Consider the following 20,700-nt stretch of genomic DNA (forward strand, 5'->3'; position numbering starts at 1 on the left):
GAAGAAGCTTTACATTAGATTCAATCAATGAGGAAACAGAAGAAGTGCAAGTACTGCCTTTATTCTTTGAAAATATGAAAGCAGAGCTAATCTGAAAACAAACTCACTACACAGAGAAGCTACAGCGAACAGGACTCAGATAGAAACCACTGATGGAGTTTGTCATGGGTTTTGCTCAACCCAGCACTAGCGAGAGTCAGAAAAGCACCTTCTCCAGGATGAATCCTGATAGGAGAGGGAGGAAGACGGTGTGTTGAGGGGCAAGATCAAAAACCACTCTGCCCATAGGAAAAGCTGGTCTGCAGTGGAATGGCTTTATGTCTATCATCCCCAGGCTGTTTTTTCCATCTCCTGCCATATTGCATCCAGAAATGGTGGTACAACCCTTCATGGCAGCTTTCACAGGAGGAACTACACAGGAGGAGAAGTACAAGCCATGTGTCAGTGGACCCAGTCCCCATAGTCATTCCCTCCCTTGCCACTGCAGTCCCCATTTCCAACCCAAGAACTGCCCATTCCTTACACCCAGTTGGCTCTAAACCCACCAACCCATTCCTGTCTCTTCCCATCCTCTGAACAAATTTGAAGAAACAGCAAGGTCACCTTGGTTGACTTGAAATACAAAGGGTTTAGGGTTTGTCTTCTTTCTTTCCCCTGAATAAAGATGATTTTTAAAACTTCTAGTAATTTAAATTTAAAAATTAAAAAGGTCTTAAATAGTTATCTTTCTTACGTTTAAAGATTCTTCTGGTCAAAGTTTGTCTGGCTTCCTAAAGAAACCAGGGCTGTGTGACATACTCCAGGAATTCATTGCCTCCTTCTCTCTCGGAACCTCTCATGGCATTCAAACTGGATGACAATGTCTCAGCCATATTTGACATGGGGTTGAGAAGTCTCAAAGACAATACAGCCTGAGCCATTTATTAAGATTAATCCATCCTTGAAGGCTTTACAGGATTTTAGCCAAACCAAGAGAGAAACATGGTGACATGCCCACTGAAACCTACCCCTGTCCTTTACCACCCCTGGAGCACCTACCTGAGAAGGAGACCTGAGCAGGTGCTGGGTGCCTAACTCTCCAAACAGACATTTTTGTTCCTGTTGCTTGCTTTTGCTAACACTGCTCACATTTCTCTGCTGTGCAGGTTATGGAGGGCTGGAATACTGTGTTGGGCATTTTGTCTTAGATACAAATAACTTGTAAAGGCACCTCACTAGTTCCTCACCTTCCTGTGCTCCCCTACACCTCTTCTTCCTCTGCATAGCTAATCACACCACACAGGTCTTCTCTATCTACAGTGACTGATCAATCAAGTTAAGACAAATTAGGAGCATTTTTATTTCAGTGATACACTGAAATATTTCCATTGCTGTGACTAGGAAAAGTCTTGTTTTCCTTCCTGTTGTCTCTGTGAAACATGATCTAATTCAGGGTTTGGACAACACATTTTCAAAAGTCTATAGCAAAGACCTTCAGGCATCACAGGAGCACAGGTAGCATTGCCACAAAAGGTGCAAGTCCTTTACCTGCAGCATGGGAGGAAAGGAGAGTGACCAGGAAACATGCTGTCAAGTTTCCTCTCTCTAATTACACGTGTAATTACAGGTGGAAAAAAGATTTCTGAAGGAGCCATTATAAGACTGGAGTTCCTTCTCAAGGAAGATCTTTGGGTACCCCAAAGGCTCAGCTGCAGTGTTTATGTCCCTGGCTCTGTACACACAGAAGCACCACTACAACAGTGTCTTGTCCCCAGCATCACCTCATGGAAAAGCCAATGGCTCTGTGTAGTTCCACCTAAACCTCCACTGAGCTGGCAACTAGCTTAGATCCAGATTCACCCTCATACGTCTTAGTTAGGGCCAGCAGGTCCAGGGCCTTGGTCAGATTTGTTACATGCCCATGTATCAGATTGCCTCAGGAACCCAGTTCTCCTCTTGACCTCAGTTGTGCTGTGCTATGAGGAACTCCAACAGTTATTCATGCATAGTGGGGAAGAAAGAAGAAAAAAACACCCCTGCCCTTTGATCAGCTTTAAACTTTCAGTTTTCACCTTTCAGTTCCTTGCTTCTTCCTCTTTTTTTTTTCCCCACACTTTTTACCTGCCTTTATTTCTCAGTGATGCTTCCTCTTAGACTAGTTTCACCCATTTTACCAAAAAGATGAAAGACAGCCCAAATAAAAGGCAGTTACCAGAATTCATTAACCCAACAAAGTCAACACATTGGGTTTCAGATCCAGTGCAGTTTACAATTTCTTTACTGCACTTGGAGTCCACGCTGTAGCAGACAGGACACTGGAACCCGTTGGGCACGTTGTCATCTGGTGGCACTGGAATGAAAGAGATGGGCTGTAACTGGTGTTAATGAGGGTTTGAGAGGAACAACCAAGGTCATGGTTTAGCCTGGAAGGCCACACCTTGGGATGGGCCAGAGAGGGGATGGGCTATAAGGATAAAAAAGGAGCTTACATGAAACAGAGGTGGTTCGACACTCATCACCCGTGCAGCAAGCTATGTGGCCCTTTGCTTTTGCCATCCCATAGTTCATGGTGACAGGGCCATGGTTGCACATGTTGGATGGCACGCAGGATTTGATGGATGAAAGGATTGCCATCTCCCCTGTAACAAAGCAGAAGGCAGTGCCAAGTTGTTAAACACAAGGTAACTCCCTTCCCATTCCAATAGCTCCTGCACCAATTCCTAAGTAGCTGCATATTTCCTTCTGCTTGTACAAAGTCACCCTTCATCCTTGAAGCACCTCAAGGCTCAATTTAACTGTTCTGCTCCCCTTTACACCTTTTGAGCTTGGCTGATGGTGTAGACCAGACTTGCCCATGTCAGGATGCTCGTGGCTGCGATGGACCACGTGCTCAGCAGAATGTGCATAAAGAAGCATGAGCTTCTTAGAGGCATGTGGGTTAGAGGATCGTCTGGGATGGGAAAAGCTCTCTATTCCTCTATCTTGAGAAGCAGTTTCTTACTGGGAGGTTTTGGTTCTTAGTTGCGGAGAGGAGAACCATGAGCTACACTAGACTCACTTCTACTGTGAGGACAAGCTCAGACAATTGAAGTTGTTCAGCCTGGAGAACAGAAATCTCCTGGGTGACCTTATAGCAACATTCCAGTACCTAAAGGGGCTAAAAGAGAGCTGGAGAGGGACGTTTGACAAGTGCATGGAATGACAGGACAAGAGGGAATGGCTTCAGACTCAAAGAGGGTAAATTTAGATTAGATATTAAGAAGAAATTCTTGGCTGTGAGGGTCATTAGGCACTGTACAGGTTGCAGAGAAGCTGTGGATGGCCCATCCTGGAAGTGTTCAAGGCCAGGCTGGATGGGGGCTCTGAGCAACCTGTTCTAGTGAAAGGTGTCCCTGGCCAGGGCAGGGCATTGGAACAAGATGATCTTTAAGGTCTCTTCCAACCCAAACTATTCTGTGATGTCGATTACAATGATACAGTGATAGCTCAGCCCCGGTGGTACTGCCTGGTTGCCTGGTGTCCCCTTCCCTGCTCAAGGAAGGGGGTTAGATGCAGGCCACCTTCTCTCTCCACATGTCACCACTGCACCCTCAGAGCTAGATGTCAGCAGCCTAGTGTAGCTCATGGTTCTCCCCTCCACAGCTAAGAACCAAAACCTCCCAGTAAGAAACTGCTTCTCAAGATAGAGGAATAGAGAGCTTTTCCCATCCCAGACTATCCTGATCTCTGGCTCCTCTGCCAGCAAAAGAAAAATGAACAGTTTAACCAAGGGTGGATCATAAGACCAGTGACAGAAGTGGGGAGAGAGACACCTGCCCCAGTCCCACTCTGAAAGCTACAATGGCACACAGATATAGGGGATGTCTCACCTACCCATTAGGATCTCGTACAGAATGATGCCACAGGTATCTTCACCACCAGTGCAGGTTTTCATGGGGCCAGAGCAGCCTCTTCCTTCGCTGTAACAAACCTCACACTGAAGACATGTCCCTGGGGAAAGAAGGACATATTCCTGAGTAAGAATCATAAGGGATCTCACTTCCCCTTTCATTACCATTTGACTTCAGTGTTTGATCAGAACTTTTCACATTCCTCTTCTCTTATTTTTCCTGTTTCATTGTGCAATTTGTGGTGGGGTTTTCCTGGAGCTGCTGATGAAAGCAATCCTACAAACCCCTTAGTCCTGGCAGGCGTTCAACTGTCCCTTGATCCACAACTCCCAAATTCTCTCTTTGCAGTAAGCAGGGGCACCCGAGTGGCTGGAGAACAAGAACTGTCAGTGGGTAATGACTGTGCTCTGTAAAAATTGGAGAATCCCTTTGTAGACATTATCTCTTTGTAAGCATTATCTCTTTGTGTATCTCTCTGTAAGCATTAGGGGAAACCACTTTACCAACTACCTGCTGGAACACCTTAAGCAGACCAGAATATCAGACTGTCAGCAGGAAACACTTAGAAAGTAATAAAGTGCTTATCAACAGAGGACAAATACGATGTCTTCCATGGCACACACCTGCAAGGGTCCAGAGCATAGATTAATAGGTCCCAGGCACGTAACAGCTCCCAAAACCCAGGTGCCAACTGAGGCACCTTGCAGTGGCTGTGACGTCTTCATGGTGTGTCAGGTATGACCCAAGACCTCCAAGACATGTGTGCTTCTCTGTAGCAGAGCTGAAGGACAGCCGAGATGACATAGAACGTCCAAAATGTCACACAACCCCGGACACGAGCAAAATAAATGGGCCCCTAAGCTTGTGATAAACAACTCCAGAGATCCACTCAGCTGACCAAAGATCTGTCTGCCTCAGAGTAACCTGGGTCACACCAACAGCTTTCCTGGCCAGACCAGCGGTGTCATGTTGTAAATGCCGACACCCTCATCTGCACTTTGGCCCACAGCACCAAAGACCCCCTGAGACTGGTCACCCCTCTGCAGCACAAATCCCCCCAGATGAGGTGTTTCTATGGCTCAGATGGCAGGAACAGCCTGTCACATGAAGCACCCATTCCCAGAACTCTTCTGTGTCCCACAGCTCAGCAGGTCCTAGCAAAAAACTCACCTGTGTCCAGGAAAGCCAGGAGGAAGCTGAGTCCAAGGGATACTTTCATGTTGATGGGATGTAAGCACAAGGAGCTGCCAAATCTTCGTGAACACAGCACCGTGTGCCACAAGGGCTTTATAAACTGGAGGAAAAGGGTACATTCTTTAGTGTTCTGAAGAATATAGATATTTCTGAGTGCTAACACCAGCATTTGTTTCTTTTTCTTTTAAAGCACAAGTTTTGCCTTCTTCTCCAGATGAATAATGCTGTTTGCCTTTCTCCTGTTTAGAGGATGCAGCCTATGAGGAAAGACTGGCTTTCTTGGTGATATCAGGTGCAGTCTCTGGTGCAGACTTTGAACACCATTTAGCCTCTGCCATCCATATGAATGATGGAGAAGAAATCACTTAGACAGCCCCGTTAGGCCCAAAGAGGCTGATATGATTTGAAGCTGGCTCCCTGCTGTCTCCAAACCTTACCACAAGAAGTCCCCCCCACCCCCCAAACCTCAGGGAGAAGAGGGAAAAAAACAACCGAGAAAACCGAAATGAGAGAGAGGTAGCTAAAGCAATATATATGAATATATTTACGCTTATATTACAGTTATATACAATTGAAATATATATATACAATTTCACAAGGAAAAGGGAAAGGGAAGGGGGAAGGGAAAAAAGGAACAAAACCAAAATAAAATATATATGTCTATATATATATGTATCCTGATCAATAGCACAAGATCTAGCAACTAAAAGAATTAGCAAAGAATATCTTACTACTCTCCTTGGGACAACAGAGAGTCACCGCTGGAGCGACTGCCGGCAACCTCCACCTCCCAAGGTCGACAAGGTCTTACCAGACCTCGCTCTCCAACCCGACAGACTCAACAGCAGGGAAACCCGCACCTCAAAGCTGCCGGAAGGAAAGAGAGGGCGAAGGCCTCTCCTCCTTTCTTCTTATACCCTGGCTTACATAAAAATCGTAGGGAACACTGGGTAAATCTGGACCCTTCCTTGGTTACAAATTGGTCCCCAAGGAAGGCCTAGACTAAACTGCGACAGAGCCAAAGTATAGCAAGGACTAGCCAGAAATGCTCCTTGTGGCTGGGTTTTTGCTGGCTTGTTTCCCATCTCCTCACTCCCATCACTCAGGAGCTCTCATGTCCTGATTACAGAGGCAAAGCAGGTAGGGTCAAAGCAGTGAGCTTCCTCTCTGAGGCAGTGTACAGCTTCAGTTTGAAAACTGACTGCCCATGCACACCTTGGAGCAGGCTCAAGGAAGGGTTTCTGGAGTTGAAAACTGGTCCTCCAGCGTTTGGGGTTTGATATAAAACACTTGGAAGTTGATAAGGAAGTCTTCTGTTGTAGTTCTGGGCTTTAAATTAAACCAAGTCAGCAGGGAGAAAGCACAGGTTGTCTGTGAGGCAACCTGGTCACAACTGAGGTGATGTTACAGCAGGTTTTCATGCCCTGACATCTCATGATGGGCCAATGACAAGCAGCAATGACCAATTTGTGATTGGCCCACATGCACAGGCTTTATGTTCTGCCTCACTGAAACCATTCCCCACACTGAAGATATCCTCTTGTCCTGCACCAGATTGAGCCAGTTTATGATCCTCCAGGACTTTTTGCATTGACGTCCAGGAAGAACTGAAATGTCTCTGTGCCCGTTCTCAACTGCAGTGTCAGTCCTTGAGTGAGATATTGCTCCAGAGGGACTTTTTGGTGTGTTGCACAGGAGAATGCTGGTCTCATCTGGGCTTCAGACACAAGGGCAAACCAAACGACAAGTCCTTCACAGCAGGAGCACACAGACATACAGAGAGGAATCACAAATACAAAGTGCAAGGACATTCCAAGGCTACCTAGTCCATCCCGTTGCCCAGGACAGCTCTAGGCCAGCACAAGTGTTGCTTCTGGGGACGTAACAGGGAAATCCAGATTACTGGGAAGGTAGTCTCACCCTGAACCTGGCAGGGATGGGTGTTTGGTGAAAAGCAGGGAGAGCTTCACTACTGAAGATTCCTACTGATGTGCAAATGAGCTGAGTGCTGTTCCCAGATCTAGCAAAGTCTTCCCATAAATCCATCGAGAAAAATCACAGATCTCACTGATGTTTCCACTCACTCTTTTGCTTTCATATTCTGCCAGCAGCAGAGCTCTTCTCTGCCTCTCTCTCTCCCACCTTACTATGTGCTTTTCCATTTGAGACTAACCTCTTCAAAGGACAGTGGCCTTGTTACATCTTGCTATACATTGAGTAGTCCAGCAGGACCTCTACTTAGATAAGTCCACAGCGTTGTGATACTGAAAATCAGTGCAACCACACTGTACAAGAGCCTTGGACCCCCATTTTCCATTAAGCTGATATCTCAAGGAGGCAAGAGAAAATTATATCTTCACCTTGAAATTCTTTTTCAGCTCAGAAATTATCATAGACACGTTGAAATGAAATCAAACTTCTGACTGCAGCCTGTTCAGGACTAAAATTCACTCCTCAGTGGTCTTAAAACTCAAACTGAATAAAACCCTGTCCCCAGACAGGCTGGGGTACTCAGATTGGGGTGATCCTGCTGTTTAACTACATGTGGGACTGCAGATACAGATATGAAGATGAGAGGTTGTGACTGTCTCTGGTGATATTAATTTCATGCCCTTTCATTTAAGATGATTACTGAAGTGCCTGGGGGATTTTCCCAGAAATAGCTGCAGGGCTCCAGTAAGTCCCAAAGACCATCAGGCAGACACCACTTTCCAGAAAGTCTTAGAAAGGGGAGGGCTAAGCAGTTCTTCCTGTGCTGCAGATGGGCTGCAGGGAGAGGAACTGCCACAACCAGGGTACCAGCATGGATGGAGGCATGGCAGAGGGCAGATATGTGTTGGGAATGAGCCTCACAGAGTCCAGTAACTTCTGATCCCGCACCAGTTCTTCCCTTTCTCCTGCTCAGGACTATCCTAAACAGGATAAGGGTCTCCCTCTGGCACAGTCTGAATCAAAATATTTGTTGTTTAACCAACCATGAAACACCAAAATAATTCTTCATGAAAAATGAGTGAGAAAGGCATATGGAAATTACACAGTTCAGGTCTGGTCTGAGCTGTTTGAGTTTTCTACAGGGACTGAGTTTCAGTCATCTAGATGCAAAACAGGAATTTCCACATCTGTCTGTCACAGCTCACCCCCCAACCTTCCCCAACAGCCAATGGGAACAGAACGCACAGGCAGGAATTTCTACTCAAAACTAGAGGGAAGAGAAGCTGGAAATGGCTAATGATACTGGTTAATTACTTACTAACACTTAAATGATGTTGGTTATGTCCAGGTCTACTTGCCATGTACAGTAGAAGTAGACATGGCATCCTGTGATATGTTTTAGTGGACATGGAGACGCTCAGTCAAAGATTGAACCTGGTGGTCTTGAAGGTCTTTTCCAACCTTAACAAATCTGTGATTCTGTGATTCTGTGGCTTTTCTGTTTCCCACAGGTCGTGTCCTAAGCATCATGTACACTCAGTCTGGAGACATTCGTGACTGATGGTACTTGTTAGCAGCTTTGGCAGCTTACAGCATTAGGATCATCAGTTCCTGTAATCTGATGAATCTCTTAACATCATAATGAATTTCTTACAGCACCCCTCTTTCCATCATGCAGATATTGATGACTGCAGTTGCCTTTCTAGGAAAATAGAGTTTCCCTTGCTTGTGTCTGCAAATTTCTTGAGTGAACAGTAGAGGTTTGAGACCGTGACGCAGATAAATAAAGTTAAAACTACAGTCTTAGACCAAGGAGACTGAGTCATATTTCTCAAAAACATCTGGCCAGCAAAATTGTGTTTCAGCCTACTGTCACTGCATGTGGGTACTCAGTCATGGACTCAGCAACACAACAAAGAAAAAAGGAGGGGGGAATTTAACCAATTAAAACATTTTAACTCATCTTTTTACTGACACATTGTATGGGAACTTAATCAGATATTAAAAGCCTGACTTCTTAAGCATACCCTGAACCTTACACTGATAGATTATCATCCTGCAACAGTTCTCAACACAGTTCTCTAGAAGGGAATCAGCTCCTACAGCTTGAATAAGCTCCTCCACTGAATCCAACTTTCCAACCAGACTTTTTGCCTAGGCTGTGACAAGCTACTTCCCAAACTCCACCAACTTCTTTGAATCCAACAAGCCCTATGAGATGGGTCCTCATCTGAAGGCCACAAGGGGCTTTGTAGTTTCCTAGAGTAGTAACATCACAGGCCCCTTTAGCCTGCACAGGGCCCAGTGCCCACAACCAGCTCTTCCTTTGGCTATCATCTGCCAATAGTTTTCATGTTTTCTCTAGAAGGCCACACCATCCCAGGAGGTTTCCAGCAGAAACGTGCTTGGAAATCTTTTACTAGGATCTGATATTCCCTACCAGATTCTTCTGGAGCATAAAGTCTGAATCTGTCACTGCACAACAGAGTTTTCTGAGCAGGAGGCTCAGGAGTTTATTCCCTCGACATGAAATTCGACATGAGGTGTGACCATGGGAGGCAGTGAACTGCGGAAAGAAACTTTCCCTTCCTGTGTTCTGTGACATCCAAAAACCAAACAAGTGTGTCTCCAGTGGCAGAAACCAAGTATTGGATACTGACCTGCACATAAGCTCCTGTTCTAATAAGTGGTAAGTCTTAAAAGTATGGTCATTTGGAGTAATTAGGTAGTTCCAGTTAGGTGCAGGGGTGAATTTTAGTTTTATTCACTCATGTACATGAGAGGACTCCATGATCCTAAAGGTCTTTTCCAACTTAAATGATTCTATGATCCTGAGATGTTCTGCCATAGTTCGGATATGTATAGGAAGAGAGATGTTCTTCTTCCATGTTGTCAGCAAGAGAGATGGGTACCAAATGCTGTTCTTCACAAATGCAATCCAGAGAAGGGACTATATGTGTGAAAATTTGTGAACAGCAGGTTTTCATCCAGTAGGGGTGTCCAAGGAGTTAGGAGATGAGACCATGCAGGCTTTGACACAAGATCAGCCTATTCCTGAATGCAGTGACCCGTGGAGCATTTGTTCTCTGTGCCCCACAGCTCTAAGGTAAAACATGTTCTCTAAGGAAAGGACAGCACCCTGGGGTTGGGATCCTTCCCACTCAATGCTGTGTGTCTAGAGCGGAGGTGCTTCTGTCAGTGCTGGGTCCATCAGCACAAACCTGATCTCCAAGAGCAGTATTGACTCGGCCACTCCAGGCATTTGAAGGCATGCTGGGTGGAGACATCCACCCTTTGCAGTAGCCCTGATTTGGTCAGATGGGCCAAGACCCACTATCCTCTTCTGAAAGATGTGGAAAAAATTGTTATATTTCTGGTGTGAAGCGGAACACACTGTCTGCAATAAAGACTGCTTGTTCACTCACTGATTATCTTCACTTTGCCTTTGAAGAAGTGTAATCCCCAAAATACCCACTGAACCTGCTAGCCCAGGGTACTGGAAAAGCTTCCTTATAGGAAACATAGTCACAACATGAAAGAAACAACTTCACGTTCCTCTGCAAATACAACCCCAGGCATATATATTCATGCATACAAATATATATAATGTGTGGCACTGTTGCCACACATTATGGTCTGGTTCCAGCAGCCAAGGCTTTCTGTAGTGCTTTTGGCCACAGCATTGAACTGGGACATAAAATTGCGTAGCTTAATCCTTGTAACTCCATGCCTAAAGCACTGCACTCTTGCACTGTGAACCAAGGCTAGTAAGGACAGACACAATCATGAACTTTGCTTAATAGTCCTGTAGTCTGCTCCAAAAGAGGATCGCTCATCTGGGATCAGATGTATAGGGAAACATTAAAGTTTGCTTACACTCCTCCTTCACTCTACACCCCAGCATCTCCTAGAGCTCCTACTGCTGTATCTTTTAGCCCACAGCCCATAATCCCTCCTGGGTAAGGCCATGCTGCCTGACAAGCTGGGCTTTTTTGGAGCCTTTGTGTGAGACCAACCTGAGGGATTAGGTTGGCAGGTGTGGCTGGAGCAGAATAGCCAGGTGGTGGTGATAGAAGAGAGGAGGCTGTGCCAGCTATGGGTGTAGTTTAGCCAACAGAAGGGGAAGTGGTATTGAGCTAAAATTTGCCATTGATTGGACTCACAGCGCTCTGTCATCACATAAAACTACCTATTTTATGAAACTAAATCTTCCTGAGGTAAGCATTTATTCCAGACAAGCATGGAACTTAAGATTGAATGGGAGAGTGTCTGCTAAGGCAAGAACAACCATGAGGAGAAAACTCTCGCCAGGAGCAGTTTGCTTGTAGCAAAGGGTCACTGACTCACATCTGAAGCAAAGATTTTTTCAGGGCTGCCCAGAGCCACAAACAGCCCTCTGTGCTGAGGGACTCCTCCTGCCATGGACAAACAGGGTACAAGGGAAGGAAAAAGTGCAAGTCACCTCTCTAACCAGAGTCAACCTCTCAGGAACTCACCTCCAGTCCTTTTCAGAGCCTGGAAAAGTGGCTTTGAAAGTTGCCACTTATCCTGAGATAGTGGCTGTAAACTCTAGGGCTATCTTGAGAGTTCCCATTGCCTGTGCAGTGTTTGAGCACCTCATGCAGTCTCCCACAGTCCCAAGGTAGACAAAGCACTGAGAGAATGCAACACAAAACCAACCACAATTGAACCTATGAAGAAGCTTTACATTAGATTCAATCAATGAGGAAACAGAAGAAGTGCAAGTACTGCCTTTATTCTTTGAAAATAGGAAAGCAGAGCTAATCTGAAAACAAACTCACTACACAGAGAAGCTACAGCGAACAGGACTCAGACAGAAACCACTGATGGAGTTTGTCATGGGTTTTGCTCAACCCAGCACTAGCGAGAGTCAGAAAAGCACCTTCTCCAGGATGAATCCTGATAGGAGAGGGAGGAAGACGGTGTGTTGAGGGGCAAGATCAAAAACCACTCTGCCCATAGGAAAAGCTGGTCTGCAGTGGAATGGCTTTATGTCTATCATCCCCAGGCTGTTTTTTCCATCTCCTGCCATATTGCATCCAGAAATGGTGGTACAACCCTTCATGGCAGCTTTCACAGGAGGAACTACACAGGAGGAGAAGTACAAGCCATGTGTCAGTGGACCCAGTCCCCATAGTCATTCCCTCCCTTGCCACTGCAGTCCCCATTTCCAACCCAAGAACTGCCCATTCCTTACACCCAGTTGGCTCTAAACCCACCAACCCATTCCTGTCTCTTCCCATCCTCTGAACAAATTTGAAGAAACAGCAAGGTCACCTTGGTTGACTTGAAATACAAAGGGTTTAGGGTTTGTCTTCTTTCTTTCCCCTGAATAAAGATGATTTTTAAAACTTCTAGTAATTTAAATTTAAAAATTAAAAAGGTCTTACATAGTTATCTTTCTTACGTTTAAAGATTCTTCTGGTCAAAGTTTGTCTGGCTTCCTAAAGAAACCAGGGCTGTGTGACATACTCCAGGAATTCATTGCCTCCTTCTCTCTCGGAACCTCTCATGGCATTCAAACTGGATGACAATGTCTCAGCCATATTTGACATGGGGTTGAGAAGTCTCAAAGACAATACAGCCTGAGCCATTTATTAAGATTAATCCATCCTTGAAGGCTTTACAGGATTTTAGCCAAACCAAGAGAGAAACATGGTGACATGCCCACTGAAACCTACCCCTGTCCTTTACCACCCCTGGAGCACCTACCTGAGAAGGAGACCTGAGCAGGTGCTGGGTGCCTAACTCTCCAAACAGACATTTTTGTTCCTGTTGCTTGCTTTTGCTAACACTGCTCACATTTCTCTGCTGTGCAGGTTATGGAGGGCTGGAATACTGTGTTGGGCATTTTGTCTTAGATACAAATAACTTGTAAAGGCACCTCACTAGTTCCTCACCTTCCTGTGCTCCCCTACACCTCTTCTTCCTCTGCATAGCTAATCACACCACACAGGTCTTCTCTATCTACAGTGACTGATCAATCAAGTTAAGACAAATTAGGAGCATTTTTATTTCAGTGATACACTGAAATATTTCCATTGCTGTGACTAGGAAAAGTCTTGTTTTCCTTCCTGTTGTCTCTGTGAAACATGATCTAATTCAGGGTTTGGACAACACATTTTCAAAAGTCTATAGCAAAGACCTTCAGGCATCACAGGAGCACAGGTAGCATTGCCACAAAAGGTGCAAGTCCTTTACCTGCAGCATGGGAGGAAAGGAGAGTGACCAGGAAACATGCTGTCAAGTTTCCTCTCTCTAATTACACGTGTAATTACAGGTGGAAAAAAGATTTCTGAAGGAGCCATTATAAGACTGGAGTTCCTTCTCAAGGAAGATCTTTGGGTACCCCAAAGGCTCAGCTGCAGTGTTTATGTCCCTGGCTCTGTACACACAGAAGCACCACTACAACAGTGTCTTGTCCCCAGCATCACCTCATGGAAAAGCCAATGGCTCTGTGTAGTTCCACCTAAACCTCCACTGAGCTGGCAACTAGCTTAGATCCAGATTCACCCTCATACGTCTTAGTTAGGGCCAGCAGGTCCAGGGCCTTGGTCAGATTTGTTACATGCCCATGTATCAGATTGCCTCAGGAACCCAGTTCTCCTCTTGACCTCAGTTGTGCTGTGCTATGAGGAACTCCAACAGTTATTCATGCATAGTGGGGAAGAAAGAAGAAAAAAACACCCCTGCCCTTTGATCAGCTTTAAACTTTCAGTTTTCACCTTTCAGTTCCTTGCTTCTTCCTCTTTTTTTTTTCCCCACACTTTTTACCTGCCTTTATTTCTCAGTGATGCTTCCTCTTAGACTAGTTTCACCCATTTTACCAAAAAGATGAAAGACAGCCCAAATAAAAGGCAGTTACCAGAATTCATTAACCCAACAAAGTCAACACATTGGGTTTCAGATCCAGTGCAGTTTACAATTTCTTTACTGCACTTGGAGTCCACGCTGTAGCAGACAGGACACTGGAACCCGTTGGGCACGTTGTCATCTGGTGGCACTGGAATGAAAGAGATGGGCTGTAACTGGTGTTAATGAGGGTTTGAGAGGAACAACCAAGGTCATGGTTTAGCCTGGAAGGCCACACCTTGGGATGGGCCAGAGAGGGGATGGGCTATAAGGATAAAAAAGGAGCTTACATGAAACAGAGGTGGTTCGACACTCATCACCCGTGCAGCAAGCTATGTGGCCCTTTGCTTTTGCCATCCCATAGTTCATGGTGACAGGGCCATGGTTGCACATGTTGGATGGCACGCAGGATTTGATGGATGAAAGGATTGCCATCTCCCCTGTAACAAAGCAGAAGGCAGTGCCAAGTTGTTAAACACAAGGTAACTCCCTTCCCATTCCAATAGCTCCTGCACCAATTCCTAAGTAGCTGCATATTTCCTTCTGCTTGTACAAAGTCACCCTTCATCCTTGAAGCACCTCAAGGCTCAATTTAACTGTTCTGCTCCCCTTTACACCTTTTGAGCTTGGCTGATGGTGTAGACCAGACTTGCCCATGTCAGGATGCTCGTGGCTGCGATGGACCATGTGCTCAGCAGAATGTGCATAAAGAAGCATGAGCTTCTTAGAGGCATGTGGGTTAGAGGATCGTCTGGGATGGGAAAAGCTCTCTGTTCCTCTATCTTGAGAAGCAGTTTCTTACTGGGAGGTTTTGGTTCTTAGTTGCGGAGAGGAGAACCATGAGCTACACTAGACTCACTTCTACTGTGAGGACAAGCTCAGACAATTGAAGTTGTTCAGCCTGGAGAACAGAAATCTCCTGGGTGACCTTATAGCAACATTCCAGTACCTAAAGGGGCTAAAAGAGAGCTGGAGAGGGACGTTTGACAAGTGCATGGAATGACAGGACAAGAGGGAATGGCTTCAGACTCAAAGAGGGTAAATTTAGATTAGATATTAAGAAGAAATTCTTGGCTGTGAGGGTCATTAGGCACTGTACAGGTTGCAGAGAAGCTGTGGATGGCCCATCCTGGAAGTGTTCAAGGCCAGGCTGGATGGGGGCTCTGAGCAACCTGTTCTAGTGAAAGGTGTCCCTGGCCAGGGCAGGGCATTGGAACAAGATGATCTTTAAGGTCTCTTCCAACCCAAACTATTCTGTGATGTCGATTACAATGATACAGTGATAGCTCAGCCCCGGTGGTACTGCCTGGTTGCCTGGTGTCCCCTTCCCTGCTCAAGGAAGGGGGTTAGATGCAGGCCACCTTCTCTCTCCACATGTCACCACTGCACCCTCAGAGCTAGATGTCAGCAGCCTAGTGTAGCTCATGGTTCTCCCCTCCACAGCTAAGAACCAAAACCTCCCAGTAAGAAACTGCTTCTCAAGATAGAGGAATAGAGAGCTTTTCCCATCCCAGACTATCCTGATCTCTGGCTCCTCTGCCAGCAAAAGAAAAATGAACAGTTTAACCAAGGGTGGATCATAAGACCAGTGACAGAAGTGGGGAGAGAGACACCTGCCCCAGTCCCACTCTGAAAGCTACAATGGCACACAGATATAGGGGATGTCTCACCTACCCATTAGGATCTCGTACAGAATGATGCCACAGGTATCTTCACCACCAGTGCAGGTTTTCATGGGGCCAGAGCAGCCTCTTCCTTCGCTGTAACAAACCTCACACTGAAGACATGTCCCTGGGGAAAGAAGGACATATTCCTGAGTAAGAATCATAAGGGATCTCACTTCCCCTTTCATTACCATTTGACTTCAGTGTTTGATCAGAACTTTTCACATTCCTCTTCTCTTATTTTTCCTGTTTCATTGTGCAATTTGTGGTGGGGTTTTCCTGGAGCTGCTGATGAAAGCAATCCTACAAACCCCTTAGTCCTGGCAGGCGTTCAACTGTCCCTTGATCCACAACTCCCAAATTCTCTCTTTGCAGTAAGCAGGGGCACCCGAGTGGCTGGAGAACAAGAACTGTCAGTGGGTAATGACTGTGCTCTGTAAAAATTGGAGAATCCCTTTGTAGACATTATCTCTTTGTAAGCATTATCTCTTTGTGTATCTCTCTGTAAGCATTAGGGGAAACCACTTTACCAACTACCTGCTGGAACACCTTAAGCAGACCAGAATATCAGACTGTCAGCAGGAAACACTTAGAAAGTAATAAAGTGCTTATCAACAGAGGACAAATACGATGTCTTCCATGGCACACACCTGCAAGGGTCCAGAGCATAGATTAATAGGTCCCAGGCACGTAACAGCTCCCAAAACCCAGGTGCCAACTGAGGCACCTTGCAGTGGCTGTGACGTCTTCATGGTGTGTCAGGTATGACCCAAGACCTCCAAGACATGTGTGCTTCTCTGTAGCAGAGCTGAAGGACAGCCGAGATGACATAGAACGTCCAAAATGTCACACAACCCCGGACACGAGCAAAATAAATGGGCCCCTAAGCTTGTGATAAACAACTCCAGAGATCCACTCAGCTGACCAAAGATCTGTCTGCCTCAGAGTAACCTGGGTCACACCAACAGCTTTCCTGGCCAGACCAGCGGTGTCATGTTGTAAATGCCGACACCCTCATCTGCACTTTGGCCCACAGCACCAAAGACCCCCTGAGACTGGTCACCCCTCTGCAGCACAAATCCCCCCAGATGAGGTGTTTCTATGGCTCAGATGGCAGGAACAGCCTGTCACATGAAGCACCCATTCCCAGAACTCTTCTGTGTCCCACAGCTCAGCAGGTCCTAGCAAAAAACTCACCTGTGTCCAGGAAAGCCAGGAGGAAGCTGAGTCCAAGGGATACTTTCATGTTGATGGGATGTAAGCACAAGGAGCTGCCAAATCTTCGTGAACACAGCACCGTGTGCCACAAGGGCTTTATAAACTGGAGGAAAAGGGTGTGTTCTTAAGGAAGTGGAGATTGGGGAAGTGTTCTGAAGAATATAGATATTTCTGAGTGCTAACACCAGCATTTGTTTCTTTTTCTTTTAAAGCACAAGTTTTGCCTTCTTCTCCAGATGAATAATGCTGTTTGCCTTTCTCCTGTTTAGAGGATGCAGCCTATGAGGAAAGACTGGCTTTCTTGGTGATATCAGGTGCAGTCTCTGGTGCAGACTTTGAACACCATTTAGCCTCTGCCATCCATATGAATGATGGAGAAGAAATCACTTAGACAGCCCCGTTAGGCCCAAAGAGGCTGATATGGTTTGAAGCTGGCTCCCTGCTGTCTCCAAACCTTACCACAAGAAGTCCCCCCCCTCCCCCAAACCTCAGGGAGAAGAGGGAAAAAAACAACCGAGAAAACCGAAATGAGAGAGAGGTAGCTAAAGCAATATATATGAATATATTTACGCTTATATTACAGTTATATACAATTGAAATATATATATACAATTTCACAAGGAAAAGGGAAAGGGAAGGGGGAAGGGAAAAAAGGAACAAAACCAAAATAAAATATATATGTCTATATATATATGTATCCTGATCAATAGCACAAGATCTAGCAACTAAAAGAATTAGCAAAGAATATCTTACTACTCTCCTTGGGACAACAGAGAGTCACCGCTGGAGCGACTGCCGGCAACCTCCACCTCCCAAGGTCGACAAGGTCTTACCAGACCTCGCTCTCCAACCCGACAGACTCAACAGCAGGGAAACCCGCACCTCAAAGCTGCCGGAAGGAAAGAGAGGGCGAAGGCCTCTCCTCCTTTCTTCTTATACCCTGGCTTACATAAAAATCGTAGGGAACACTGGGTAAATCTGGACCCTTCCTTGGTTACAAATTGGTCCCCAAGGAAGGCCTAGACTAAACTGCGACAGAGCCAAAGTATAGCAAGGACTAGCCAGAAATGCTTCTTGTGGCTGGGTTTTTGCTGGCTGGTTTCCCATCTCCTCATTCCCATCACTCAGGAGCTCTCATGCCCTGATTACAGAGGCAAAGCAGGTAGGGTCAAAGCAGTGAGCTTCCTCTCTGAGGCAGTGTACAGCTTCAGTTTGAAAACTGACTGCCCATGCACACCTTGGAGCAGGCTCAAGGAAGGGTTTCTGGAGTTGAAAACTGGTCCTCCAGCGTTTGGGGTTTGATATAAAACACTTGGAAGTTGATAAGGAAGTCTTCTGTTGTAGTTCTGGGCTTTAAATTAAACCAAGTCAGCAGGGAGAAAGCACAGGTTGTCTGTGAGGCAACCTGGTCACAACTGAGGTGATGTTACAGCAGGTTTTCATGCCCTGACATCTCATGATGGGCCAATGACAAGCAGCAGTGACCAACTTGTGATTGGCCCACATGGCTTCAGACACAAGGGCAAACCAAACGACAAGTCCTGCACAGCAGGAGCACACAGACATACAGAGAGGAATCACAAATACAAAGTGCAAGGACATTCCAAGGCTACCTAGTCCATCCCGCTACCCAGGACAGCTCTAGGCCAGCACAAGTGTTGCTTCTGGGGACGTAACAGGGAAATCCAGACTACTGGGAAGGTAGTCTCACCCTGAACCTGGCAGGGATGGGTGTTTGGTGAAAAGCGGGGAGAGCTTCACTACTGAAGATTCCTACTGATGTGCAAATGAGCTGAGTGCTGTTCCCAGATCTAGCAAAGTCTTCCCGTAAATCCGTAGAGAAAAATCACAGATCTCACTGATGTTTCCACTCACTCTTTTGCTTTCATATTCTGCCAGCAGCAGAGCTCTTCTCTGCCTCTCTCTCTCCCACCTTACTATGTGCTTTTCCATTTGAGACTAACCTCTTCAAAGGACAGTGGCCTTGTTACATCTTGCTATACATTGAGTAGTCCAGCAGGACCTCTTCTTAGATAAGTCCACAGCGTTGTGGTAATGAAAATCAGTGCAACCACACTGTACAAGAGCCTTGGACCCCCATTTTCCTTTAAGCTGATATCTCAAGGAGGCAAGGGAAAATTATATCTTCACCTTGAAATTCTTTTTCAGCTCAGAAATGGTCATAGACACGTTGAAATGAAATCAAACTTCTGACTGCAGCCTGTTCAGGACTAAAATTCACTCCTCAGTGGTCTTAAAACTCAAACTGAATAAAACCCTGTCCCCAGGCAGGCTGGGGTACTCAGATTGGGGTGATCCTGCTGTTTAACTACATGTGGGACTGCAGATACAGATATGAAGATGAGAGGTTGTGACTGTCTCTGGTGATTTTAATTTCATGCCCTTTCATTTAAGATGATTACTCAAGTGCCTGGGGGATTTTCCCTGAACAACATGACTACACTAGTCTCACTGAATTACACAGAACTCACCTGTTTTCCACCTCTCAAGGAGGGAGGGTGTGAAGCTGCAGCCTTTTCATGTGCTTTTTTAGAGAGGAAACCCAGCACAGCAAGGAGAAGACACAATCTACAGCAATAAGAGATCTGGAAAATAAGATCTATGAGAGAAGGTGAAAACTATTAAGGTTCTCAGTGGACACCCAGTCATATCATATATGTCTACAAAAACAAGGGCTGGATAGGAAAAACTATCACAGAGGGCTTACTTTAGGCCCTGGGGAATTTTCAAACAGTGACAATACTGAAATGTGGGAAGGTGTGGATCCTCCATCCTGGGTGGCTTGGAAAAACAGGCTAGACAATAACTGTTAGGGAATTATTTATGTTGATAGGATCCTGCTCCAGGGCTGAGAGATGGATTATTTGTTCTCTCTCAGGATTCTTTCTAAATTTGTTCTTATATTTTAATTTCATGGTGTGCATGTTCGTGTTTCTACAGCATGTCAATGTTTCTGCAGCATGTCCATGCTTCCAGAAGCAGAGGAGAATGATAATACAAGTCCCACTCTACAGGGAGGTGAGGCAGAGGCTGGGGAGGTCAGACAAATATGTCAGACAAGAAAAGTTAGAAATCCAATCCTGAAAATAGCATTGGTAGGAAGTGAAGAAGGGGGAAAGTTCAAAAGGATGATTATTCTATATTCAGCAGAAGAAAAATGCCCATCTAGGCCAGAGCATGTAAAAAAATATATACAAATTTGCCTTGCAGGTTTGTAGCAGAAAATCCCAGTGGGTTTCATAAAATCAGAATTATTTGGATTGTAAAAGACCCTTAAGATTATTGAATCCAGCCATTAACCCAGCACTACCGAGCCCACCACTAAACCATGTCCCTAAGTGGAACATCTACACGTCTTTTAGATACTTCCAAGGATTGTGACACCACAACATCTTCCAGGGATGCTGACACCACAAATTCCCTGGGCAGCCTCTTCTAGCGCTTGACAACCCTTTCCATGAAGAAATTTTCTTAATATACAGTACAAATCTCCCATGGCACAACTTAAAGCTGTTTCCTCTCATCCTAAGAACCCAAACATAAAGATATGTTGTCAAAGCACAAAATTAATATATCAGATTTACAACACAGCTGAAAAACCCAGGTCAGAAAGCTCTGAAAGAGAAAGTGGCGAAGTTGTGACAAAGATAGTAAAAGATAGAAAGGACTGGGTGTGCACAGCTTGTGTAGGAGATATTGGGGAGAAGCTTGTGCAGGCCCTGCTGGGGTTGAAATGGAAGGTTCCTAGTGGAGAATGACAATGGTGGTTTTAAGGAAGAAGACGTGAGGTTAGAGCTAAGGATAAATCCCTTGACGGTGAGGTCAGCTGAGGCCAAGAGGAGCACCCTGTTCCTGTGATGAAACCCTTGAGAAGGAACCAGGAGAACGGGGCATGCTGGGGTTGAGGGTAAATCCAGCAGAGCGCTGGA

The 20,700-nt window shown here is 45.6% G+C and overlaps 2 protein-coding genes across 2 annotated transcripts; both read right to left on the minus strand.

The window, feature by feature from the left end:
• Nucleotides 1-45: 45 nt before the first annotated feature.
• On the minus strand, nt 46-17,047 carry LOC108640765 (phospholipase A2 inhibitor subunit gamma B-like). Its single transcript, XM_029962158.1, has 6 exons — nt 16,854-17,047; nt 5,040-5,163; nt 3,853-3,969; nt 2,469-2,618; nt 2,165-2,329; nt 46-402 (listed from the first exon to the last, which is right to left on the minus strand). Exons 2-6 carry the CDS (start codon nt 5,086-5,088, stop codon nt 197-199), a joined length of 687 nt encoding a protein of 228 aa, XP_029818018.1. The 5' UTR covers nt 5,089-5,163; nt 16,854-17,047; the 3' UTR covers nt 46-196.
• On the minus strand, nt 11,736-16,862 carry LOC108640757 (phospholipase A2 inhibitor subunit gamma B-like). Its single transcript, XM_029962157.1, has 5 exons — nt 16,730-16,862; nt 15,543-15,659; nt 14,159-14,308; nt 13,855-14,019; nt 11,736-12,092 (listed from the first exon to the last, which is right to left on the minus strand). The coding sequence occupies exons 1-5, from the start codon at nt 16,776-16,778 to the stop codon at nt 11,887-11,889; spliced, it is 687 nt and encodes a 228-aa protein (XP_029818017.1). The 5' UTR covers nt 16,779-16,862; the 3' UTR covers nt 11,736-11,886.
• Nucleotides 17,048-20,700: the final 3,653 nt, after the last annotated feature.

Source organism: Manacus vitellinus, unplaced genomic scaffold, assembly GCF_001715985.3.
Source record: "Manacus vitellinus isolate BGI_N305 unplaced genomic scaffold, ASM171598v3 scaffold_42_pilon, whole genome shotgun sequence".
NCBI lineage: Eukaryota > Metazoa > Chordata > Aves > Passeriformes > Pipridae > Manacus > Manacus vitellinus.